The following is a 27,500-nucleotide window of genomic DNA, read 5'->3' as shown; positions in this document are numbered from 1 at the left end:
TAATCAATCTCGATTTACTGTGGTAAATGGCTGCAAGTCCTCTCCCGCATGTTTTTTTTGGCGTACCCCAAGGTTCCCTATTGGGGCCGCGGCTGTACATTATCATTGTTAATGACCTTTCTGATTGTCTGCATGGTATAGGAGATATTTAGATTTATGCTGATGACACTACCTTATTTTATATTGGTTGTAGTGTCGAAGAAGTCTTTTCTGCTCTCAACAAGATGGTAAATGATGTGCCACTGTGGAGCAATACAAATCAACTCACTATTCATCCAGTCAAAACTGAAGCTATGTTAATCAGAAACTCTCCGTTTGTTGGCCCTCTGCCTCCACTTTATTTTGGCTTTCACTTTATAAATTCAAATAGTTGAATCGTCAACTTTCCTGGGCTTAATTCTGGATAATAAACTTTCATGGTCTAATCATGTTTCTCATGTTAAAAATAATTTTCTGTGTAAGGTTGGTGCTATTAAAAGATGAAGAGCAGAGATACATTTTAAAACAATTATTCCGAGTGTTACATACGGCATCCTGGAATGGGGAAACAGCTCCACGACCCTACTTTCCCAGTTGGATACTGTCCATTCCTGAGCAGCAAGAATAAATATTATTATTTACAATCTCGATTAGTTCTTATTTGATTATGAATGTCTCTTGACTTCTAGCTGGTCTCCAATATCCTTTTTTTACAAGAAATATGCAAAGCTGATGCTAAAAGTTCTGATCAAGTTAATTGCAGCATCGTTGCTGCAAAGTACTCTAAAGTTATCTTAGGGATAAAGAGGTAATGTACCTGCCTATAATTTTTTTTTTTTGCAACTTCATTTTCAGGTTGCTTGTCCACAGTTGGGAATGAAAGAGATGTAAACCCACGCCGTTTTTCAGTTACAGCATCGTCAGAACTTAACGCCACTCACACACAAGCCTACAGTCGTTTGTATGGTATTACGTCATGGTGTAGCCTAGGTGTTTCTCCACCTGAATACTTACAGTTTGATTTCAGGAAAGTCATTACAATTAGTGGCATAGCAACTCAAGGAGATGATGTAGAGAACAAGTGGGTAACAAGTTATGGTATTGACTATGGATATGATGGACAGTCTTGGTTAAGTTACAATGGGGGACAGGTAAATATAGATAAAAGATTAAGTCTTGGCCTCTCCCATTTTTGGCATGATCATTGTAATTAATTGTATTTTTGTAAGTTAATTCAAATCAATTAAAAAATAATAAAATACAAAAAGAAAGATCATTCTAATATCTAAGACATCTGATTGATATTACAATTATTATTAATGTACTTAAGGAAATAAAATGTAAAAAAGGAAATCACAAGAAGCATCATATTGTCACTTGAATGTGTAGTGGGCAGAAGTGTGATATTTCTTTCAGTGTCCCGCTAATGCTCTGTGTGCAGTGGTTGGAGAGCATAGAAATGTGCAAGCTTCTCTTCCATTCTTTGTAGTATTTACCCATTCAACTGTCCACTTTCTGTTGTTTATCAGTTTGTGTATGCGTGGAGGCTGTCATGGCTGTCAGTTAAAGCACCTTGATATCTAGCATGCCCAATTTGAGCATCACAATGTAGTTGCTTTTCAAAATTCTTGCAATTTTTAAAATATTGATATTTTGCATGTGTTATGAGCGCTTTCCCATGGTCTAATTACCGATATGTGCCAATAATTATTGTTTGTTTCTTTGAGAGTGAAGAGACTTTGTTGTTGTTTGAAGTTGGCCGATGTCTGCTAATTCCCATATTTATTTGCAGCTGTAAATTAAAAGTATGGCAATTAGCATTAAAATGTTGATTGTTTAAAATAATGTTGGTGTGGCTGGTGGTATCATTCGCTATAGCTGGAGGCAAAACATGGAAACCATCGTTGACTTATTTTCCTTTAACATAAAGTCTTTCAGATAATCCTGCACTTAAAAATTGTATCTTTTCTTAAACTGCCCTTGGATTTCAAATCAATGTTAACTAAACACTAAGTGACCAAAGTTTTAAACCTTGATTTAAAAAAAGACACCTGTTTATGTCCTATTTAATGGTCCGCTATTACTAACTTTAAGATCTTGAGAGAGCTGGATCGCGGAGAAAGTGACGTCAAAGGTTGACTACAGTTGTAGTTAAAGAATGCAATGCATGTGTACACCACATAATTAATATGCAGCATTGGAGATTTGGGCTTTCAGACTTTTCAAGGCGTGTTTTGCATATATAACAAACTGCATTCACACGTTAAAATTTTAAGCTAGCGCGCCTTTGATGTCGCTTTTCCCTAGATCCAACCCTATAAGGTCCAATTGGTCAGTTTTGAACATGAGTTAATGGTGGACCATGAAATCCAAAACTTACACTCAAAGTAAACGGCCTTTGGATAAAAAATCAAAGCTCAACATCTTGCCAGTCAGGTGTTAAGGAAACACACTTTAAAAATCTGAAGGAAAAAAGGAAGTGATTTTTTTTTTTTTTTTTTGTAACAGGGGCACTTAAATGATTTTTTAAATTAATAATCCAACAAATGGTGCGTAGAAGTAGTAGTAAGTGCAATTTAGCTTGCTCAATGCTTGTGAAAATGGGTGCATGCAGTGGTTTGCTTTCCTTTCATTGAAAAAGTGGCACATGAGTTTTTCAGTGTCAATGACAAACTCCTAAAGGCAGACAGTCTTTCAAGTAAGAGAACTTTCATTTGCAAAAGACAAAGCAATACAGCAAATGCAGTCCATTATAGGATCGCACTTACATGTATCACTGCAGAAGTCTTACTATCTGTACAATGTACATGTAGTTGCATACCGAAGATTTGTGTCTGTAGGGGACATTCTACAGACAATTTATTGTTTCAGTAAAAAATAGTAATGGTGATGTGGGGCCACAAGGATAGCTTTTCAGATTTGTCCTACTTGGTTTTGTTTTGTTTTGCAGCATGTAACTGGAAACATTGACAAACGTTCAGTCATTGTTCGGTGGTTTTCTTCACCATTTGCAGCTCAGTTTGTTAGAATTCTTCCAAAGAGCTACCATAGTGGACTGTGTATGAGAGTGGACTTGTTTGGTTGTAAAGATTGTAAGTTTTCATTCTGTCATGTTCAAAGGAATAAGGTGTTATCAGACTTAGCACTGCTTTTGTTTCACTCATCAAGTCCATCTGTAAATGGGCTCATCAGTTGGTTGTCCAACGGTAATTCCAAGTCAGGCAGTTTGTCAGTCACCCATGCACTTACATACATGCAGTCAGTCAATGAGTCAATTGTTTTTTTAGACGTTTGGTCAATAGTATTTCAGTGAACTTGTGGTTGAAGGGGTAGTGTCATACAGACTGTAGATTGTTAGTAAAAAATTGGAAAACAAAGGAGACCTGTTTACCAATGGCAAATGAAAGTTAATGGCCAAATTTTCTTCAAAACGACTATTTTAGTTCACACAAACCATTCTTAAGTGTTTTTGGTTATGCGTAGCCAAGTTAAAATGAATGCCAACTTGAAAATGTCTAGCCCACATTTTCAAGTTTCCCCTTGCATCTTAGATGAACTCTGTAATAACTTAGTGTGGCCAGGCTCATTTTTCTTTTAAAATTTAATCGATTTCTATCACACTGCGGTGGTCCAGAACTGCAATTTACTGGTAAGAATGAAAAAGTTACTGAAAATTGATTTAATAAATTTTTTGGTTAAAATAAAAGGGATAATTTACGTAATAGTACTGCCTCATTAAGGGCGGTGCCTACTAATTAAAGATATTTGTGCCCCGGTGTGTGATTATGGAGGAACTGTAGATCTTAACAAGTGTTATTGAAAAAAAAGGGGTAACCACGCATTTTTCAAAGATAATTCATGAATATTTGTAAAGAGCTTTAATATACAAAGCAATGTATGGCGTTCTTTCTCAAATTGAAGCTTAATTATCTCTGAAAAATGCATGGTTACCCCCAATTTAACGTTTTGGTTACCAAGAGTACTTACTAAGATCTACTTTCTCCGGATAGTTTTAAACCGCGCAAAAATATCCCTATATTAGTAAGCATCACCGATAGGAAATCCGAGTGTCTCGAGATGCGCAGAACGTATGCGCAATAGCAATAGTAGGCACCGTCCTTAAATCAATATCTTTACAATTTCAACAAAGAAGTTACCTTCCTCTTTGTAGTTGTCGCAGAGTAGGATGACTGTGTTTGATCTGGTACTGGTCACATGTTTTGGAACCAACAGCTGGGCCTGTCATGTTTTTAGGTACAGGAAGCAAAACAACAACAACTATACTAACGCCACAAACGAATATTATTGTTCTTGTGTTTTTTTTCAGTTCAAGTTGCATTCCTTTTTGTTCATGTTGATGATGCCACTTTGTTAGCTGCACATAGCGCAACTGTCAAACTGACCTGTGTCGCCAAGTTTAGCAATCAACTTCCTCATACAACAATATATGAATGGAGAAAAGATGGAGTCAAGTTGAATAAGTCAAGTTCATCTCTCACCATAAAATACAGCAATGCAAGTGATATCAACAATAATTATCGTTGTGCAAGATTGAGCTCATCAAGACGTGAGGTTCAGTGCTATGCAATCTATCAGTGTTCTGCATCACTTGTAACGGGTGATGGTTCACCTTACATTCAAAGTCAGGGAAATGCCACTGTTACTGTCACTTTAAGTAAGTAAAATCGTTTTCTACCATGAAGGCTACCTAATAATGTTGTCACCCAAAGCAGGTGCTTCAACTCTTGCATATCTTTTGTTTTTGCATTTCCATGAAATAATTTTTTGGACCGTTTTTCTTCATGTGGTCCGTGGCGCATACTTGCTTAATATTTTTGGTTTTTTTCCCCTTCAGAAAAACATGTAACACATGTGCCCAATATTGCCCCTAGCAAATGTGGGAAAAAAATGTTCCAACATTTAGTTGGGACAATATTTGTTGCAAGCATGGAAGAAATTAATTTACCCACCCTTTTTAAACTATTGCTTTGTGGAATTACCATTGTGTTTATTCCTTGGATGTTTATTCATCTCTGTGCATTGGTTATAAAGAGTAAGAGTCCTTGGATCGAGCACATTTTAAGGTTAACAACTTGCAGAATGAATGTTATTTCTGTTACTGTATTCAGAGGTTCCAGGAAAGCCAGCCGTTGGTGTCACTGCAATAACAGCAAGCACAGCATTAGTAACATGGAGTTACACCCCAGGAGTAGATGAAACATCTGTCACTAGCTTTACTCTGCAGTTCCAAACACATGTTTTTGGAGGACTGCCAGGAGGTTCATCAAGTAAAGAGTTAACAAATCTCAAGCCTTACACATCCTACAGTGTTACAATCAAGGCTTCAAGTGTCTTGGGGGGTGGATTCTGGAGTGATGTAAAAAGCTTCACTACAGCAACAGCAAGTAAGTAACTGGTATGTAATTTACAGCCGCAGCTGAGCTTGGGTTCAGGTTGTACTCCTGACTAATTATTTTAACCATATTGTTGTACCTTTGATGACGTAAAAATTTAATGTTTTGTCATTTGCTAGTGCACATGCTTAGATGGGTCAATTTAGTGGGCCATATCTTACAACATGGGTCATTGTAGCTGTATGATCATAAATGCAGTGATCCTCCTTGATTGAATCGCCGAGCTCTCCTGCTCGATTTGCTTTCCATTTTCGTCAGTTACATATTTTGTTGTTCTCTTCAGTCCTTTGCAGTCTATGGCTTCGCTTAATATTTTTTCACAGGTTTGACAATTTATCATTTTCAAGTTTGCCCTTTCAGCACCATTTTTAACTTCCCTTTGGGTGCCTTAACTTAATTAGCGGTTGCCTGTGTTTGAAAAGTGTCCTGCCGTCAGTTTAGGGAAGTCTTGTAATCATTGATTATTCTGACCAATCTTGTTCAGTTAGAGTTTGCTTACTTGATATTCCTTGAAGTAAGAAAAAATAGGTGGATCTGAATCTGATTATACGTCTCAGTGCCTCAAAATCTGACTGGTGTGGTTATTTGTTCAGGTAAATTTTGAAAATCGATTCCTGTCCTCATTGTGAGCTTTGAAAGACGGAGTAACAAATTAAGCTACAAGAAGAGTAGCCTCCCACACAGTCATTCTTAGGGGAGTTTTATTTCACCTCCTCGGTGAACAGATTGGTGAACAGATCTAGTAAAGCTGCAATAGAACAAAAGTAGATCATATTGCTTGGAAGTCATTTCATCAATCATCAATCTTTATTTAAACACAAAATCTTATCATGATAAAAGTGGTCTTCCTAGGAGTCGTTTAAAAACATTAATATATATTGAATATTAAAAACATCATATTTCTTATATCTAATACTTAATTAACTATCTGTAAAACTTCCTAAGTGTCAAAAATAAAATGATTAAAATTTTAAAATGATAAAAAAATAATTTTTTCCATGGAGAAAGGTTTCGAAATCTCTGAGACTTGACACGTTTCTCATTTCTGAGGGAATCCTACTGTTCCATAAAACAGATCCTCTGTAGTGCAGCCTGCCATTCCCAAATTCACTTTTCGGTCTAGTCATAAAATTTGTTTCAGAGTTGTGAAGATTATATGAATGTACATTTGCTGTGCAAGTAACAATTTTCTTCAAGATTATTATGTAGTTTATACATATTAATGCCTAGCTGTCTGTGCCTTTTGTCTTTTAACCCTTCCCAGCCAAGCTCATCCAACAATACGCATGATCGTACCTCATAATTAAAAGAAGTAAGAATTCTAGCTGCCCTATTTTGCAGCTTTTGAATGTATCTGATAGTCCTTTACCAAGATTGCCCCATACTGTAATATAATAGTTGAAGTAAGGCACTACCAGTGTCTAGCTCGTTTAATCCAAAACTAAGAAGAACAAACCCTTGGATGTTTTGAACTTTGAGCACATTTAATGGTAATCACTAGAAAATTCCTCTCTTCCTCGGCGAATGAAAGTCATAATTCTTTACACTTTTTCCATTTCAGTTGTACTCAATTTTTTTTTTTTGGGGGGGGGGGGGGGGACCACTCTACCACAGGGTTAACTATTTGTTGCAAGTTTCTTTATTTACTTCTGAGGAGGCAGCGTGGTCGAGTGGTTAGGACAGTGGGTTTGCATGTGGTTGTCCCGGGTTCAATTCCCGTTCTAACCTCTGGTTTGGATTTGTTTCCGTTTGCTCCAGACTCAACTCTACCAAGCTTTAAAAATAGCCAACTGGTTGCCTCCTGCCAGCTGCATGGGGTTCTTAATCGTGTTTCTGTTAAGTTTGAATTGTTTCTTTGAAGGGAACTTCCACTTCAACCAAAAAATAACTTTAAATCACTGGAAATTTTTGTTACAGTCAAGTCAATCTAAAATATTTCAAAGAAAGCGTTTGAATCCAAAAGAAATAAGTTTTATAATCGCCAAGTTTTGTTTACAAATTTTGGGGGCGCCACCATCTTGAATACTTGTGTTACGGTTTCCCTATTGTTATTAGACAAAAGCTCTTTGTGTCAGAACAATAGGGCAACAGTACACGTCACAATTATTCAAGATGGTGGAGCCCGCGAAATTTGAAAGTGAAAATAAGCGATTTTAAAATTCACTTTTCCCGATATAAAAACTTTAAGAACAAATTTTGAACAAATTTGTTTGTAAACATAATTTCCTTCGGTTTAAACTTATTTTTTAGAAAGGGTGGAGGTTCCCTTTTAGATTATTAAAAGTGTGGTGCATGTAAACGTAGCTTGATAGCTAAGTGCATTTCCACTATGAACAAACAACAACAACAGCAACGACAACAGGACTATCTCTCACTTTATAAATTGTGTATCGTATCCTTCCACATTTATCCCACACACTCACTGGCAGTTTCTGCTTTTTGCATTGAACATAGATGAAGTTCATTCATAGCATGTTTGCAGTAAAGAAAATCGTGCTTTACTTCAAGATAATTCTTTCCTGCTGGCCTCATGGAACATGTTTTTCACTATACATTATATTTTGTTTGTTTGTTTGTTGGTTTTTAGCGCCAGAAATTACTCTTCAAGTTGTTAATACAAGAGGTGTCACCTCGCAAACAATTTCTGTGGAATGGAAGGTATCCCAGTAGTGGATAATATGAGTAATTATTTGTCAGAAAGTAATACCAGCAATCAGGACAAATCGAGGGTAAAATTATTTGGATCCAGTCATCAAAAAAGACTATTATCACAGTTAGCATTATAATGATAAGAATTATCGCTTTAAAAAAAGAAAAGTTTTTGATTTTGTGGAAGAAAGGCCTCCTTTCGTATCACGGCCACAGCCACATTCACATTACAGTAAAGGGCATATTGTAGTGTTTTCTTGCTTGGATAACAAAATAGACAGTTTGTGATGTGCTGCCAAGATCCCAAAATATTTCGTTCCTTAAGTTCGGAAATCCAGAATGCGAAGTGTATGATCGTTTAGGCTTACTGTATTAATTAAATTCATCACTCTTAAAATGATTTGCCCCTAGTTTTAACAAAGTAAGTATACTAAATATGTTGTGAGTGCATTCTTGGTGGTGAGCCTGCTGTTATTTTATTTTATTTTATTCTAAATCATGAATTCTTTATAGTTTAAAGAGGAGCCCTTTGCTCAAATTGAAGCCCTGGCTTAAGGTTTTTTTTAAGGGCCTATGGGTTTCCTTGTTCCCTTCTCGTGATCCATGATTATAAGTTAACTGCACGGTATAAAACAAAAGGGAACAAGTTATTTGTTCAAACAATGTTTTATTAGCTAGCGTATAAAAGAATGAAAATTTTAGTTCGCAAATTAGGTTGTGATGTCTTGTAAAGCAATTTGAGGAGGTGGTAAAAGAATAACAGCATCTTTTAAATGTTTATCAAACTTGATTGCTTCTTAATTTGCATTATCAGGCTTGGTCACTTTAGACTTCCTTCTTTGTAGATGAGTGATATATTATTTCACTGAAGCGTTATCAAAGGTGTTCTGTTTTTTCTCTAGAAACCAAGTTTTGACAAATTGAATGGGCCATTTGCTAGATACACCATTGGCTACAGAGAAAGTGGGAAAAGTCAATCAACAGTCAGTGTCCCTGGACCCGAAACATCCAATGTTACTTTGGGGAACTTGAAGAAGTGGACTGATTATATAATTAACATCAGGGTGGAGAACAGTGACCACCAGGGTCCATGGAGTCTTGATCACCAAGCTAAAACAAAACAAGACGGTTTGTAGCCCAATGCTATATTTTCAATTACACTGCAAGCAGATGCTGATCAGTTACTCAACCTCGGTATCTAAAAAGCTGAGAAGCAATTTAGACCTAAAATCTTTAGTCTTCAATGCTAACACATTTCAAGTGACAAGTGATCACAGAAATACAGCTACCCACTAACACTCCAATACAAAACCTTTAATCCTGGGCCGTTTATGTTCTCACCCCCACCTTCCCGAGTTCTCGGACCTAATTAGTGATAGCATGCAATAGCGCGTGTGCAGATGACAGCTCAGGAGCCGTACTGTTTTGACATACTGGCGAAGTTAATCATCAAGGTCTCTTTTTATGAGAACCCATTTCTATTGTTCCTCTTTAGCATGAACAAGCTGGTCATGAAATTGAATGCACACATTGTGAGGAAAACAAACATAACTTCTTTTTTTTCGTCTGTTGTTTTTGTTGTTGTTTTTTTTTGTTATTCTTGTTTTTGTGCCTCCCTGAATCGACGTTTTTCCTTTTTTTATACATAATTTTTCATTAGCTTTTTAGTTATTTTGTAGGGGACATTGTACCTTACTTAAGTTATTTCTTTCATGGTTCTCTGTTTACGTGCAGTGCAAGTAAACTATTTTTGTTGTTTGTTGTTTTGTTCTGTAGTTGATTACCATATTTTGATTGTTTGTTTGTTTGTTTGTGTACATTCACATAGCACCCAGTGCACCACGGAACCTTAGATTGAAAATAAACGAGCCTAGTGAAAATACCAGACCACGAATGACGGTGACTTGGGACAAACCTGTAGAGGCAAATGGTGTCATTACAAAATACACACTGGATTACAGCTTTGACCTTGGAGGCGGTCCCATCTCACATCAATACAGCACAAATAGTCGCACACTCAGTTACACTTTTGATGTTGTGGGTGGAATAGTGTACACTGTCGGAGTAGGAGCTGAGACTATTAAACCAGGACCAACAGTAACTAAAGTGCAGCTGGTGCCTGTGTACAGTAAGTGAATGTGATTTTGGTATCATTGCAAGCGTTTGGAGTTTTACATTTGTTTGAAACTCAACATATTTTGACTGCTGACTAGTAACTGGTACTGGTGTTTTGCCGATGTTTAGAGTAGCATCTTCAAAAAAGAGGTGCACTTATCATTAATATTAAAGTGAATATTCCCTTCCATGACATACTCACAACAACAACTATCCACAACCATGTCCATGTCCACACATGCTGGAACTCGCATTTGTAGGATGCTTTCCATTTGACAGAACTGACTGGCCAGACCGGGCATTTGAAAGGACTGACTCTACAACGCCTTCAAATTAACACACTTCGAGGGAGATATATGCTCCTCCAGAAGAATACGAGGGATTATCATGCAAGTGTTCTTTAAAATTGTTACATTTTTTTGCAAACTGACGGGTTTGGCCGGCCAGTTCTGACAAAGCGAAAGCACCCTTAGTCTAGCAAGAGAGTGTTTAATATGAAGTACATTTTAATTGAAAGTAAGTCAAGATTATGATCAAATAGCACAATCCAGGGGCTCCTCAATTGGCAGTAACCACACAAAAACTCAATAATGAGTTCAGAATTTTCAGAATTATGAAGCAAAGGATGTTACATTGAACAAGCTCAAAACTGGGGAAATTTAACAACAGTGCAGTTTTTCTAAATGTTACTGAATATTCCTGCGAGGCATCCAGACAATTGTAGTAGCTTTCCCTTGATATCATGTATGTCCAAAATCGTTACTCTTTCCCTTAAATATTATTTTTACAAACATCTTTGGCCTCGTGTATTGCCTCTTTTCTCGCATAAGAGGATCCAACACAAAAATTGTTTAAAATGGGAAATATATTGATCATATGAAAAGAACAAAAAAATAGGCAAATGTTGTTAATAAACCAAACTTTATCGGAGGTTTCAGCATTTTACTTTCGCCCTTGTCTGTGCGAAAAACATTCTTGTTCAAAGGGCCACATTCACCCAAAACACACAGCGATTTTAATATTACGCAAAATTACCCATGACTTCAGCGACCAGCCAGTCAGATGGCTCTTTTTGACAACAAAAACAAAGCCAAAATCAGACAAGAAATGATCTTTTTAAATTAAATCATTTTTTATTCTGGCTTTTGTTGCTCATTTTTATTCATGGATTGTCCTATTGATCTATAAACTGCTGATGACAACTGAAATGAAGAAAAGATCCTCACATTTTCATCAAAGAAGGGCGAATATAGAATTTGAAACCCTAGGCCTGACCAACAAAAAAAAACATCATGGTGTTGTACCAACGGAGCAATGAAATTGCATCTTCTGGGAGCTACTCAGAAGGCAAAACAAAATGTAGGTGAGAGTCAAGATCTTTTATTCAGCTCATTTCGTTTAACAGTCGCTGCTCTCCCTCATTGTAAAGTATGATGCCACTTTCCTGATGCAGTCTGTTACAGGTCATTTTCTTACACAAAACTGGTTTCTCTTTCAGAGCCAGGCTTTGCTCCCCAAAACATCACGTCGCGAAAAGTGAGCGAGACAACTTTTAACATCAGTTGGAAAGCTTTGCCAAGAGAAAGGAGTAATGGTGATTTAATAGCTTATGGAGTAAAGCATACCAGAAAGTTGAAAGGAGGGGTCACATGCACTCCGGTGTATCAAAACACAACAGAGACGTTTGTAACCCTACTCCATTTGACATCTTGTTCTCAGTACAGTGTTGATGTACGTGCATACACTTTAGCTGGTCCAGGACCATTTGGCACTCTTCCTTCTGAAATTGTAACCAATGGTAGGTACTACTGGTGTGTTGAAATTGTAAATAGTGGTAGGTACAATATATGCAAGATAGGGGGGCAGCAATTACCGGTTAACTCAGTGGCAAGGAGGTGACCATTACGTGGCAATCACCAAAGCTCTTCACCAGGCGCCTATTGAATGAATACTCAATTTGAATGTGGGAATGATTCTAATGGAAACAAGTTGAGGAAATCAAAGTGAACCAATATATCTCCCTAAACGTCCCACAATTTCTTGTTGAGCAGCTTCATTGGTTTGTTGTTTGAATGATTTTCAGATGCACTACGGCAGGGTTTTGCTTTTTCTTCACTATTTTTGTAGTAAGGTCTTGTCATAGGTTCAGTTTTTGAAACATTCCTGTTTCGTCAGTTTCCATGTTATGAGAATGAAGTGAACATTATTTTTATGCTCCTTGAATGCAGATTTGAAGGATTATTTTGTTTGAATGTGATTTCTTGAATTCTTCTATCTTTAATTTTTTTTAAATAGGAGGAGTCCTTAGAGGTTTAAGCTACAAGGGATTTTACATTTTTCTGACATTTTTTAGCAATCGATTTTGAGGGTGTCGGCGTTTTTCAATTTATTTTACGTGTTTTTATTTTATGCCATTTATTGTCTAAATTCTTGGTCCAAAACAAATTGATTGCTTAAAAGAATTTCAGAAAATTTTAAAATCCCTTGTAGGGAAAAACCACTAAAATAGGACGTCTGTTTTTGCATTGACAACGTAACAGAGAAAAAACAACGTTCAAACAAAAGAATACACTTTTTGATCTTCATTCTCATACATAAATACTGACGAAATAAGGACGTTTCAAAAAACGGGCACCTCTCACTTATGACGAGACCTTAACGTGTGGCAAAAATAACAGCTTAATGGCAAATGGGACCTTTCCGAGCTGCTGTTTGTCTCGGTTTCGAAGTGAGTCTAGGTGCTCGGCTATTAAAAGGGAATTGAAAGGGAAATGAGTTTGATTTGCATAAGAATACACAACTCATTTCAATTTGAATGGTTGTTCACCAGAACTTGCATTGAAACTGAGGCATGCAGCAACTCGGATATGGGCTATTAACTCGCACAAATATCAAATGAAATTACACAATCGCCAATTTATTATATGGGTCACTTATCCGTTTGCCACTCTCTTACATTTTGGTTGCTTCTGAGCTCGTTAGTTGTTTTCTAGGTGGCATCTTATCTATAAGTTGTTTATTTCTCTCTTCATAAAATTAGTTGGTGTATTTAAGTGAGGTCCAAATAAACAATATTTCTTCTTGTTGTTGTTCTTGTGCCTTTTTGGGTAATGGCTGCAGCTCTTGGTCCACCAAGTGACGTCAAGGCAGGTCCCGCGAATAAAAGAAGCATCACCTTGTTCTGGAAAAAGCCCAAGATGTATGGAGATGATGTACAATTGTACACGGTAATTGATTGATTGCTTTTTGATTGCGCAGTGATCGTATCTTTTGGAATTATCCGGACAGTTGGCATTTTTTTAGCTGGAAGCTAGCTTTTTTATTTCATGTAGCGATCGCAAATCAAGGCCGGCTTCAACAGCCAACTTCACTCGAGTTCCGACGCGTTGTGAGTTACGGGGATACACTTTACGGACAATCGCTTGAATTCACTTCATTGATTCACTGTAAGCTAGGAATCCATGATCATATCATAAACTGAAACAGCAATACTAAAAACTTGCTAAGGTCTGATAACCGGTATACTTACATTCCAATCATTCCACAGCAAAATGTGCGATAAAAGCGAAAACTAGCGTACGTGATTATTATGTAGTCAGATTATAAAGATTCTTATCGAGGAACAAACGGGATTTATTGTAAACTGAAGAAGCTCACTTGGTATAAAGAAATTCAAATGGCGTTAAAACTATGATACTTGTTCAAAGCTTAACAAATTGCGAGCTAAAAATTAGCGAAGGTATAAACCCTAAACTTAATCTAGTGTGTATTTGACGTCATTTTCTGTTCGACCAGCTCTCTCTCAAGATTTTATTAAAGTTAGTAATTGCGGACCATTAAATAGGAAATTCCAGTTAAATAAACAGTGTCTTGAAATCAAGGCTTAAAATTTCGGTCATTTTTGACATAGCTTTGAAATCCAAATTAAGAAACAGAAGTATAATGGCACTTTAAAGGAAAGGTAAGAAATGACTTTCACAACAGCCCCGCTTTGCCTCGGGAATTGTCCCAAATCTTCAGCGTCTCACAACTTACTCCACTGAAAATATCTGAATTTTCCGGTAACGGAACCAATCCAACTAAATGCGGTTCGGGCCAAAACTATAACGTACATCAAAATCACGTGATTGAAATAAGATAAGATCAAATCAACTACAAATTTAATATCTGGAAAGCAGGTGCACAAATACAAAACCACTACATTTCAGCTTGTGGTGTTTTAATTTAGTGGTATAAAAATAAATAAAAGTGACTTGAGTTAGCATATTTTAAAGTGCCCCTGTGACCAAAAAATCAATTCTTATTTTTCTTTGGATTTCAAAACTATGTCAACTAAACACTAAGCGACCAAAGTCTTAAGCCTTGATTTAAAAAAGACACCAGTTTATTTTAACTGGAATTTTCCTATTTAATGGTCCGCTGTTACTAACTTTAAGATGTTGTGAGAGCTGGATCGAAGACATGAGAAAATGACGTCAAAGGCTTACTAGTTTATGAATGCAATGCATGTGTACGCCACAGAATTAATATGCAGCACGGGAGTTTTGGTCTTTCAGACTTTTAAACTCGCGTTTTGCATTTATAGTAAGCTGCATTGACACGCTGAAATTTTAATCTAGTGAGCCTTTGACGTCACTTTTCCCTGGATCCAACCCTCTGAGGTCCAATCGGTCAGTTTTAGACGTGAGTAATGGCGGACCGTGAAATCCAAAACTTACATTCAAAGTAAACGGCCTTTGGATAAAAGTCAAAGATCGAAATTTTGCCAGTCAGGTGTTAAGCCAACACGCTTTAAAAATCGAAAGAAAAAAAGGAAGTGATTATTTTTTCATCATATGGGCACTTTAAGCAAAGAGAAAAGGAATAATTATTATTGTAATGGCATGTAGATTGTGACTGACTGTATGCACTCAAATTTGGGGACAACATCGAATCTAGGAAATTGAAATCATTTTAACACAAAGCGGAGTCATCAGCAGACAAATAGTAACAGATGAAATTGTGATCAAGTTAAAACATAAGGACATGAGTACATTTAGTTCTGTTGGCCTGTGTGTACGGATAAACGGATAAATATGTGCTTTGCATTCACTTTCAGGTTATCTGCGAGGGTACAAAGAGTTATGATCCTGAATTTAAGGACACTAGATCAGTAGAAATAAAGGCATTGAGCCAAGAATTTACTAATCTCTATCCAGGGACAAAGTACAACTTTGTTGTGTTTGCTACAAACAACTGTCGGAATGGAGATAACAGCTCCACCGTATCAAGTCATACCTTGATAGCTGGTATGTTTTTTAACCGTCTGTTAGTGTGCATTGCTTTTTGTTGTACTTAAAACAAGCCTCACAGGATTCCCCTTCATGTGGAGCTTTGCCTGTGTATTTCAGACACTACCCAGCTCTTATTTCATTGCTTCACTTATATACTGATGGCAGAGGTCATGCAGGTGTTTGTTCTTGGTTCAGTTTGGCATCATTGGGGTTCCAAAGTAATTGACATAATATCGAACACCAGATTAACTATGGTTTTCGGAGAAGATCGTTTTATTCCCAGTATAAACACCGACACTGGTCTTTCCTTGTTCTTGTTCAACAAATCTGTTAAAGGGATCCTCCACTAAAACAAGAAAGTAACTCAAGATTGTACGAGCTTTTTCCAATGGAAGCGTTTGTATCTAAAATAAATGAATTTCGAAAACGCTTGCTTTGATTTTCAAATGGCGGCCCATCTTCAATAATTGTGACGTGTCATGGTTTCACTATTGTTTCAAAACAAAAGCTCTTTGTGTGAAAACAATAAGGGCAACCGTAACACCTCACAATTATTCAAGACGGCGGCCCCGGGAAATGAGTGATTCTAAAGTTCACTATTTTTTATCCAAACACTTTTTTGGGGAAAATTATCGAGCAAATTTGATTGCAAACATTATTTTGTTAGGTTTTAAATTATTCATTAAGGCCAGGCCAAACGCTTGCAACATTGTTGCATGATGTTGCGACATGTGTTGAATGGGCTGGCCAAACGCACGTAACATATCGCAACAGGGTGACCAAACGTACTCAACATGTTGTGCCCAACAATGTTGCAAGATGTTGCATTGAAATTTTGCGAGCGTTTGGCCAGGCCTTAAGTCGGAGTTGAGGTTCCCCTTAAAAAAGTGCCTGTGATGCTTGAGACATGATATTTTCGGGAAATGTCTTGAACGAGTTTTGTTGTCACCCGTAGCTCCAGCTGCACCGAAAAACCCGTGTGGAGAACTGAAGATCGATACAACCGGGTCATCAGCGAATTTGACCATATGGCCCGCAAAGCAGGACAATGGCCCTATCAGGTATGAGGTTATGTTTTTAGTAGCACTCAAAACAAACCCGTGATTTAAAAAAGTGAAACCTCCACCAATGACATGGGGCTGTCTGACACTGAAAAACCTCTCTCCTTTAACTGAATACACTGTAACAACTGTACATAAAGTGGCCGGACAATGTATGAATTGTATGGACAATGGTACAATTACGTCTTCATGTCCATTTTATTGAATTGGCTACTAATACAGTAATTTCTTTTGTGAGACTTAGCTTTGCAAACACTTTCCTTTTTTTCTCTTTGGTCACATTTTGTGGTATTTTATTTAAATTTTCAAAACTCCGGCTGAAGACAAGTGAAGAAAGCGTTGATGTTTGCGTAACCACAAACCCATTCACAGAACTATTCTTGGTTTGCATCCATGTGATGAGACGGCCATGTTGGTGTACAAAACAATAGAAAATGGCCTCACAAGTTTTGCATAATAATAGAGTCAAATTCCCAAAAGACATTTTACTGCATTGTTCTGTACACCAACATGGCCGCCGTGACGTCAGATGAAAACGCTCTATTCTTGGCTTTCATCCACGTGATGAAACAGCCATGTTGGTTTACAAAGCAATAGAAAATGGACCCACAAGGTTTGCATAATAATAGAGTCAAATTCCCAAAAGACATTTTACTGCATTGTTCTGTACACCAACATGGCCGCCGTGACGTCAGACGAAAACGCTCTATTCTTGGTTTGCATCCACGTGATGAGACGGCCATGTTGGTAAACAAAACACTACAAATGGCCCCACGTGATTTGCATAATAATAAACCTTTTACTGCATTGTTCTGTACACCAACATGGCCGCCTTGACTTCAGATGCAAACCATCAATATGTCAACACCGGATCACCGGACTGTCCGTAATAAAGAGGTAAAGTTTATTACTTTGTTCTCTGGGGCCGAGATTTAGTGTCCGTTGGCCGTATTAGAGAGGGTCCGTATTATGGAGGGTTTTTATAGAAAATGTGAATTTTCTCGGGACACAGGAAACTGTCCGTAATAGAGACGTATGCGTATTAGAGAGGTGTCCGTAAGGAGATGCAGTGATGGATTTAGGGGGAGGGGGCACCTTCCTGAGATGACCTGAGGCTTTCTAATAGAACTGGTATTCTGCAAAAAAAAAAAAACCGTCACCAGTCAGCTACACCATTCCGTAGTGGTGCACCTCTTCCTAAAAAAATCCCGCATCCCTGAGAGGTTCGACTGTACTGCTTTGTATGAGTTTCCATGTTTCACACGATTCATTAGTGGAACCAAGATAAGCGAACTGTTACATAATACCCCTGTTAATAAAGAATGCAAAAAGAGAAAAAATGCCGGAAAGAAAGATAAGTCTGCATGCACCGGACTCGTGCTGAAGAGTCTTCAACCAAATTCAATTTGGCCAATCGTAATCTTTAGGCCCGGGCAAACAGTTTCAACATTTGCTTCAACATCTGTTCGATTTTGTCGAACGATGTTGACTGATGAGGTGGGCAAAACGGTTTTAACATAACATTCAACATTTGATTCAACATCATTCCCAGGCTGCAGCCGTGGTTGTTACTATGGATACGGATATGGATACGTCATTGAGAGACCGATTAGTGCGCACGCGCATACTCAACGTTGAAAGAAGAGGACAAACAGCTTCAACTTCATTCAACATTCGCGATAACAAAACAAATGTTGAATGGTTGTTGAAGCAAAGATTAAACTCTTTTAAACTCATTTAACATCGATTCAACTTCGCTCTTCAACAAAATCGAAGGGATTTTGAAGCAAGCCATTTGCCGTCCGGGCGTTCATGCTATCAACTGAAGTAAATTAATGACAACGCAAAAGTGTTGGAAGACACAAGGTCGCTTTTCAGAGTTGAAGTTGGCTTTAATTCTGATCGTCCAAGAGAATGGTGCAAGCTTTCATTGCCCATTCCTTGTCCGACTGAGTACATCAATATTATTGTTGTCAGTAAAGTCAGCAAAGTTATTTATTCATTTGTTTCGATTTATGCTTTCAGCCATTATCAAGTTTTGGTGCATCGAGTCAAGGATTGGACTGATACAATCTCTGACTGGAGTAATCTTGGGCCTGATTTCTATATTTCTGCTCAAATACCTGCAAGCGCTGTTAATCCCTCGATGACATTTGTTCTTGGTGACGGAAAAGACATAGGTGGTTTTACTAATAAGAAGTTGTCACGCGGCCAGAAGTACAAGATATATTCCAGGGCAATAACTGATAAGTCAAAGGTATACAAGCACAGATTCAATTTCCAACGGGAGAGGTGGGTCTGCCAACAGGCTGCCGTTATTTGGTGAAGTGGCCCTTCAGTCTTGCTTTTGTCTTCTCTTTGTTTGTTGCAACGTTGGGTCCGGAAGGAGGAGGTCTCCACAACAAATCAATAAAAAGTGCTCACTCATCTCGTGACGTCACAGGCACCCAAGCTCACAACGCGATTTTGCAGTGCATAACTATTATGTAGTAAGAGAGTTTAATGGTGAAAAGAGTTAAAAATTAAGTTAAGTTGAAAAACTGAACGTCTTTCTCTCGCAATTAACTTTCCATACCTCGAATATGTTGCTCACTTTTGTTTTGTGTCGATTCATTAGCCATTGCTAAGAGTGTATAAACGAGTACTGATTTCACTATATCAGCAGTGGCTAATGAATCAACACAAAACAAAAGTGAACAACATATTTGAGGTAGGGAAAGTTTATAGTTATGCATTGCAAAATCGCGTTGTGAGCTTGGGGCGCCTGTGGTGACGCCATTCACAAAACTTCATGCATGAAATGTTGTAGGCAATGTTCGAAAATGTGGATTTCGGTTTGATTTTCAATTTTATTTTTCGTAGGCACATCTTGGAGAGCAAGACTTGATCGGCGAGGCAACAATTATCGCAAATATTGCTGTGAAAAAAGGTTTGAGCTTTTAACCTCTTGTTTTGACTGAAACATGAAAAATAAGAAAAATTCACACTTTCAGAATTCACAATTATTTAGTTTTATTTTACACTTTTCATCTCTTTCAGTCGCTAATCTAAACTCAATTGTACTGAATAGCCATTTCAAACAGGTTTGCTTACTTTCGCCATGGCACCAATTTTTTAATTGGGTGTGAAAAGGAAAAAATTGTTTGTGGTTGCAGTGATTTTGGTTTGCATTTGTCTGCTTCATGATTGGCATGGATTGGAAAAAATCAAGTTCCGTTGTAACTTGCCTGCATTCTCTTTATCGTTCTTAGTGCTTCCTGCAATTGACTGACTAAATTTTTTCTGGATATTTGTTTTCAATTTTCTGTTACATCATCATAGTTAATTTTGCAGGTTGCACTTAGTTGTTATTTAGTCCTAACGGTTTTCAAACACTTTGTAACTGACGATGATATTCGTTGCATCCAGAAATGTCGTCATCTTTTTAAAAATCACAATATACTTTCTTCCCTCTCGACCATATTTAAGACTCTTTTGAGTGATCTACTCTTTTTGTATCCAGTTTGTATCTGTGGACAGGAAAAGACTCAAAACTCGTCGAGCTCAGGTATCTAGTGAAATTCGGAGATAATCTTTGGAAATAGAACGGCCACATAAGCGATGGTTTGATTTGCTTTCCTTTCTTGTTTGTTTGTTTTTTTACCTGCTGTAAAACGGATGATTTGTAGTCTGCCCAATTAGGTGAGCACTTATCATCACCATTGTTAATAATTATTATTTACACAGTGTGAGCGTTAAAAAAGGACGACGGATCTACGGTCATTTTCATGTTCAAATGCAGCGATTGCAAATTGCGCATTTGTTCAATTCTGCGTAATCTGTGTGATGTAAGTTTTTTCGGCTTACAAGTCAACACTTAGATCAACGTGCGAAGGACCACAAACGATTGGGAAATGAAAGAAGAACCGGCAAAGAATTTTAAGTTCTTGAGAAAGTGCTCAAACAGGTTTAACTGCTGGATTTTTGAAACCCTTTAATTCGAGACCTCAAGCCAAAACTGAACTAAGTTGAACATGGTGATTCCATCTGTCTTAAGCAGTTTACTTAATGCCTTAACATAGTTTTCATCTTACATCTAATTTACTCTTTTTATATTCTGTCAATGTTTTACTGCCACGTTTGCATGCAAATATTATTTAGCTTTTTGCTTTTACTTTTGGAAATTTCAAGTTATATTTGCGAAATGTTTATATTATCAACTTGAACATGAAAATGACCGTAGAACAATCGAAACGTCGTTCTATTTTATCGCTCATTTTCATCATTATTTTATTAACTTATTCATCATGACGATCGCAACGACGACGACGACGCCTCCAGCGTAGAATAATGCAGAATCGAACATCACAAGTTCTTTAAGCTGTAAGGTTCTGGACAAACAACATCAAACATTGTTTGTTGACCAAACATGCTGATGTTGAAGTGAGTGGCCAAACGGTTAAAACATTTTGATGTAATCCCGATCAAACTCCACAAGCAAGGAACGATGGGTCACAAATACGTAAAAAAAACACGTGGATACAAGCAGCTGAGCAAGCTTGGTACGCATGCACGTGCCAAACATGTTTGATACGGCTGGCCAAACGAACAAAACTTCACCCATCAAACGCGAGAACAAAAGAAATCTTTTACGTTGTTTGATCGAATGTTTGATGGTCTTCAAACTTTATCAAACACGACCAAACTAGATCAAACAGCACCAAACAAGGTGGCCAAACGGTAAAATGGTTGGTCACCAAAACAAGGTTTGATGTTGTTTAAACGCCAAAAACTTCCCGTTTGGCTAGGCCCTAATAAAGAATTTAATGTTGTTGTTTCGGATGATTTTCTTTCCTTAAAAGTTCAGGGTCCCCGGGCATCTGAATCTTGCCTTTCTTTTATTGTTCCTAGAAACAACGTCGGTAATCTCATTAGTTTCCAATACCGCGTTAGGACTCTTGCTTGGTCTGTCCGTTGTTTGCAATGTCTATCAGTTGTGGCGTTCAAAGCGAGTTTCAAAAGCTGCTGAGAAGTATTCTTCTAGGGAGAAAAACGTTCAGGATTCTGAAGATTATGATTTACCAGGTTTGTAATTGCGAACGCGTTGTCATAAGACACATTAGCTGGAGCAGAGGAGAACAAAGCAGAGAAGAGAAACTAGAGCAGAGTAGCATTAGGGAGTGGGAAGCTGACGAATACATTGCACAATAGACCACTTTCATAAATGGCGACGACATTTACATTCTTTTGTGTTAATTAACAATTAGACCCTTCGCCCGCAAGAGCTACGGGTCAATAGCCCATGAGGCGAAGCCGAATGGGCTATTCACCCGTAGCCCTTGAGGGCGAAGGGTCTAATTGTTTTAGTATCACCCAACTAGTCGGACAGAAAAGGCAATAATAAAGTTAGCAAATGCAAGTTGAAGGAATATTTATTTGGGAATAAAACGAAAGAAAGCGTCACGCTTTTCGCTACTCGAGGACTATTAATAATAGTCCTTTAGTAGCGTAGCCAATCAAAATGCAGGATTTGCATTAGTCCACTAGTTGGGTGATACTAATGTTAATTAGACCTACTGCACTCATTTTGAAACAAAAGTTCTTTTGAAATTTGCTCGTCATAGCGAGGCTAAAAAGGCTTATTAGCATAGAAACAAGAATATTTTATATGGCCGCCATTATGAAACAGGTCTATTCTTGGGTTTTACTCACGTGATCAACAGCGATGTTTTTCAACGAAAGCAAAGGAAAAAGTTTGCATAACAATAGAGTTCAATTCACGGAGGATTGGATCGGGACTCCAACAAGGCCGCCGTCTCATTGTTTGGGGACTCCAACATGGCGGTCGTGACGTCATGTGAAACCAAGTATACTTTTTGAAAAACAAGACGAGACGTAAGTGGTCGAAACCTTTGTTGAAGCAGGGAGTTGCAGTGCAAATATAGTGAAGTTCATTTTGTGGGACAGATAAATGAGACACTTTGTTTAATAGTGTATCCTTCATGCTATTCTTTCATGTTCTTTATGTTGTATGCGTTATTCTTGTTAAAGCTTCATCTTTTTCTTCTACTCTAGTGAATACGGGTGGTAACCCTTCTAGGGAGCCATCCATTTACATGGAACTTCAGCCAGTTGCAATACTCACAAACAGAGAACAAGTTTCAACTAATTTACCAAATGAAAACACTGTTTCAAGTCAACAAACTCATCAGGCTTTAATAGAATACGAAAATGCTGGCTTTCAAACATGCCCAGAAAGAAAAGAAGACGCCGGGGAAGATGTTTACGAGGAACTGGTAGCTTAGTTTCAGCTTTTAGGGATATACCTCATACTAGTTTTACATAGCGTGTCTAATTTTTTTTAGTAAGCGCATTTTTCTATGTGAGTGTATTCAAACGCGCCTTGCAACACTATACAGTGAGGCTTAAGCCTAACACCAGGACTCTTTGCCTTACTTACCCAATGTAAATAGTGTGCGTGTGTTGAGTTGATTAACGTCTCGAAAAATTTATTAGGAAGTATTTTGATACGGGCCTATGGTACCTCGTTGTTGTATAAAATAATAGTCTAACTAATCGCAGATGGCAACATCATTAAAAAGGTACCCCTTTCTTCTCAGTTATAAAACGACCTGAAATGTCTATCTGACTTTCAGCCTAAATGCCTGAGTTACAAGAATTGGCCAGAATCACAGTATCAATAGACATTAACTAGTAATAATAATTTGGATTGTATACTGTAAATTACATTAAGAGTAAGGCCATTAATTGGTCCTAGTACTATGATTGTGACAAAAATGTCAAAGCCAGCAGTTTTAGGAATGAATAATGGGAAGGTAATGCTGATATCATAACTCAAATTTTTTTCACATGGCCTGCGTTACGAGTGGAAGGAGGTAACCAAGTATTGGTGAAGAGGAGCATCTCTTCTCAGTGAAGATAACACACGCATCCTCTTTACCCACTGAAAGAGCCGGGAACGAGACCAAGTTACTATGACATGACCTGCGTTACGAGTGGAATGAGGTAACCAATTGTTGGTGAAGAGGAGCATCTCTTCTTAGTAGAAGTGACACATGCACCTCAATCCCAATTGAAACCCGGTGCTACAGTAGGTGCTATGCTACAGTAGATGCATTAGCTCAGTGCATAGCAAACAATCCGTACTTTTTGAGCGCAAGGAGGGCGACCTAACTATAATGAGATCAAGCTTAAATAATGATAACAAATAACGACACGAGTAATAGATGGTGGCAACGGGCTTCTACGGCACGGCCGAACACCTGCACCCCGGCCCTGCCTATTATCGTTTATTCGCCACACCTTTTGCTCTTGCTAATAAAGCAAAATTATTAGACAAACCCAGCAACAGGGGAGATGCGCATTCCTCGTCCCAAACGGGAGGCTCCAGCACCTTCTTCTCCTGTTATTAAGAACGGTACCTACTATTATCATTGCGCCTAAGTTTGAAAACCTCGAGATACTCGGGTTTCGTATGGGTGGTGCTCACTGATACAAGAATATTTTTGCGCGGTTTAAAGCTATGCGGAGAAAGCAGAAGTTCAGTTTGCAAAAGAACGCCATACATAGCTTTGTATTTCAAATTAAAGCTTTAAAAAATGCGGGGTTGCCCCAGTTTTCTTTTTGCATCTCAGTAACACTCGTTAAGATCTGCTGTTTCCGCCAATCTATAAACCGCTCAAAAGTACCTTTGAATTAGTGGGCCCAATACACGCAAACGCAGGCGCGCAAGGACACCAGGGAAAGAGGCTGTTCATGCTTGATCAACTTTGTTTATTTGAGTGCTTTCTTCACCTTTGTTATTCACAGAGTTGGGAAATTTGTGAAGAAATACATCTTGTAGTCTCACGATTTTCAGTCTAGAATGACCGGCCCTCCACTTGGGCTAAGCCCAGCACACCAAACGCTGGGTTCGTTGTATGATGAAGCCATTCGTGCCACAATATTCGAGGCCAAAAGATAACGTACAAATAGAGGAAAAACACCTTTGATTGTATATATCAGAATATTTTATTGCATCCGGCCATGGCTCGCAAAACATCAAACATATCTAAGAATTTTTCAACATTTGGCAGGGTAAATAGTACGACAATTCTCCAGTATCTTCAATTTTCCGACGGGAAACGTAAAAATAATCGGCAGTGTTTGCTCTTTTCGGTTTTATATCCTGTACCAGGATTGAGTGCTTCGGTTTTGGTACGTTCGTCCGTGCTTACACTGACACATCATGTTTGACGAACGCACCAGGATCCAGTGCTTCTGTTTTAGTACGTTCGTCCGTGCTTAATGTCTGTCGAACTCCACTGATAAGATAAGCACAAGGTTGTTATGTTTCCTATAGATGAGTATCATTTGCTATACAGGTACCACTATCACAACTGCCATCCCATACACTGATTTATTTCTAAAACTTGCAGCTGCGAAAGTGTCTTCCTCTGGACACCATAGAGCTTGTGTAGACATGTGGATTCCATCGTCCCTTACAGCACCAATGTATACCAAACAAGCGATCTTGCGTTGGCTATCGGTGGTATTTTTTGCTCCAGCCAATAGTCGAGTTATAATCTCGCTTATGCTTCTGCCAACGCGATCACAGTTTGGGGAAGAGGAATTGTCCATTCTCAAGATATGAGATTTCAGGACTTGCTCAAGTATTTCCTTTAAATTGACGTCGGCTTCTTTAAAGACCTCTTTTAAGCTCCTCTCATCTTCAGTGTTAATCTCTACAGAAGGATTGCAACTCAGAGCGCGTGTTATATCGGCTACAAACACAAGCCATGTTATAAAGAAAAATAACGAGATACAACGTTCTAAAGCCTCCTTATATAACTTGTAATAGAAGGAAATAAACTGCGCTTAAAGCGATCTGTGTTACACTTAAAGGCAGAAAGCTTGTTATTGTCGAGCAAAAGCCGGTCATGCCCGCGAGCTCTGTTTTAGGGAATGAGGGAGGCCAGCTTACTGTCCCCACTTTGAATCGTTTTAAAATTAATACTTTGCTGCATAGTTGTTGCCGATTATCTTCTAGACGGGGACAATTAGTTTCTTTCAGAACTTCTCTATAGCTAAGATGAGGATAGATGATTCTTAGAGCCCTCTTTTGTATCCGCTCAAGCTTGTCGCTCAGGTTACTCCAGGATTGAGCGAATCAAAGTTACATGAATAGACACCAATTCATCTGATGAGAGACCACTCCGCCGTAAGACACGCAGTATGTTAAGTCTTTTTGCTGCTTTTTTCGTGATTTCCTCTACGTGATCTGACCATTTTAACTTGCTGTTTATATTCTCTATAGCTAAGATGAGGATAGATGATACTTAGAGCCCTCTTTTGTATTCGCTCAATCTTGTCGCTCAGATAGCTGGGGAAACTTGTGTGCCAGAGGAAGCAACAATACTCCAGGATTGAGCTGATCAAAAGTTCCATAAATAGACATCAACTCATCTGATGAGAGATCACTCCGCCGTAAGACACGCAGTATGTTAAGTCTTTTTGCTGCTTTTTTCGTGATTTCCTCCACGTGATCTGACCATTTTAACTTGCTGTTTATATGGACCCCCAGAACATTGTGACTGTTGACGACTTCTAAGGGAGTGCCACCAATGGTCAGCGGGGATAAAATGGGTGGTTCACGAAAATAACGCACTCTTAACTCCTTACATTTTCTGGGATTCAAACGCATGTAGTTGGCATCCGAACACGAGGCGATGTAGTCGAGGTCAGACTGTATTGAGGAATCATTGCACTTAGAATGATCTCAGAGATGGCCGGTGACATCGTCTACGTACTCCCAATGGTTGCACGTAGGCGGAATAAGATCATTGACCATAACAGGAAGAGTATAGGTCCTAGATGTCCCTTGAGGAACTACAGCATTGACATTAGCCCACTGAGAGACAGCTTCTTTTAGTTTCACTCGTTGTTTACGGTCAGACAAGAAACTAGAAATCCATGGAATGATAGATCGACGGACGCCCAAGTCAATCAGCTTCATGAGTAGAGTATTGAGGTTGATATATATGATTAAAAGCCCTACTAAAGTCTAGGAAACAGATGGGTAGGTGGTAGCCAGGGGTGTCAAGTTTCCAACATATCCAGGAGGCAATTATTTGTTGATGTGCCCTTCAGACAGTACAGCCAAAATGGTTAGGGTCGATTTTAGACTTTTACAGAGATGATACCTTATTACAGACTCGTGCAAAAATATTGCATCACCACGCTGTCTGCTCACTGGGCATCGTTGTGGAATCTTAAGTTGAGAAACTGAAACTCACAGAGGACTTGTTCAAGAACCAGAGTCGCACTCGGCTATCGCCTTGTGCTACTCTTACGCTTCTTTCGGGCTTAGCAACCTCCAGCGTGCATCCATAACTCGATAGACGCAACCTTCCCGCCAACCATGAACCAATTAAGTGACGTTTTAAAATTGCAAGAAAGGCGTAGCTGATTCGCAAGAGTACTAAGACGATCCACTACCGAAGAACACTCGCTCGAACTCGCAATCGTATAACTGATTATGTTTTTTATTCGATATGAAATTAAAATGTACAATGTATTCTAATTAACTAAATCAATTGGTAATAAAGGAAATGAAACGAGCGAAGCGGGATAACTGATAAAAACTTTTAACAATCATTGTACCATGCAGTCAACCTATTCGTAAATATCCAAAACTTATGAAATCCATATAAAACTAACAAAACTGAAATGATTGATAACATTACAACAACGATCATAAACTTACTTCTATGGCGAGTTTTCTTAATTTTCCTTGATCGGGATAACCATAAGACAGTGTAACAGGTAAGCAGTAAATCACATGAAACATGTCCAATTCAGATATCGGGTAAAAACTTAACTGCTTAATTAAAGTTGAGGTTTATCTACTATTTAAGTTTCCTGTTGGGCGTGTACGAGGCTACCGCAAATTCCTTAACTATGAATTCCTTGCATAGTCCAAAAACTACGTTAACATTCTCCGCCCCGATGAGGGCAGTGTCCTCATCCTA

General features: G+C 38.2%; 2 protein-coding genes across 2 annotated transcripts in view; one reads left to right on the top strand and one right to left on the bottom strand.

The window, feature by feature from the left end:
- LOC138022881 (uncharacterized) overlaps window positions 1–23,098 on the top strand; it is a 63,818-nt gene extending 40,720 nt beyond the window's left edge. Inside the window, exons 10-25 of the mRNA XM_068869882.1 lie at window positions 835–1,130; window positions 2,930–3,071; window positions 4,307–4,654; window positions 5,109–5,384; window positions 7,981–8,051; window positions 8,945–9,170; window positions 9,871–10,170; window positions 11,656–11,955; window positions 13,278–13,384; window positions 15,256–15,445; window positions 16,386–16,491; window positions 18,517–18,748; window positions 19,354–19,420; window positions 19,994–20,038; window positions 21,382–21,555; window positions 22,546–23,098. Of these exons, the coding sequence (XP_068725983.1) occupies window positions 835–1,130; window positions 2,930–3,071; window positions 4,307–4,654; window positions 5,109–5,384; window positions 7,981–8,051; window positions 8,945–9,170; window positions 9,871–10,170; window positions 11,656–11,955; window positions 13,278–13,384; window positions 15,256–15,445; window positions 16,386–16,491; window positions 18,517–18,748; window positions 19,354–19,420; window positions 19,994–20,038; window positions 21,382–21,555; window positions 22,546–22,775 (3,110 nt within the window). The 3' untranslated portion in view covers window positions 22,776–23,098. The remainder of the gene's footprint in view (window positions 1–834; window positions 1,131–2,929; window positions 3,072–4,306; window positions 4,655–5,108; window positions 5,385–7,980; window positions 8,052–8,944; window positions 9,171–9,870; window positions 10,171–11,655; window positions 11,956–13,277; window positions 13,385–15,255; window positions 15,446–16,385; window positions 16,492–18,516; window positions 18,749–19,353; window positions 19,421–19,993; window positions 20,039–21,381; window positions 21,556–22,545) is intronic.
- The window catches only part of LOC138022879 (receptor-type tyrosine-protein phosphatase delta-like), a 282,480-nt gene that overhangs the window by 53,930 nt on the left and 201,050 nt on the right, over window positions 1–27,500 (bottom strand). The gene's annotated exons all lie outside the window — the stretch shown is intronic.

This window comes from Montipora capricornis, chromosome 11 (assembly GCF_036669925.1).
Source record: "Montipora capricornis isolate CH-2021 chromosome 11, ASM3666992v2, whole genome shotgun sequence".
In the NCBI taxonomy this organism is placed as follows: domain Eukaryota; kingdom Metazoa; phylum Cnidaria; class Anthozoa; order Scleractinia; family Acroporidae; genus Montipora; species Montipora capricornis.
This window is presented reverse-complemented; position numbering and strand designations above follow the sequence as displayed.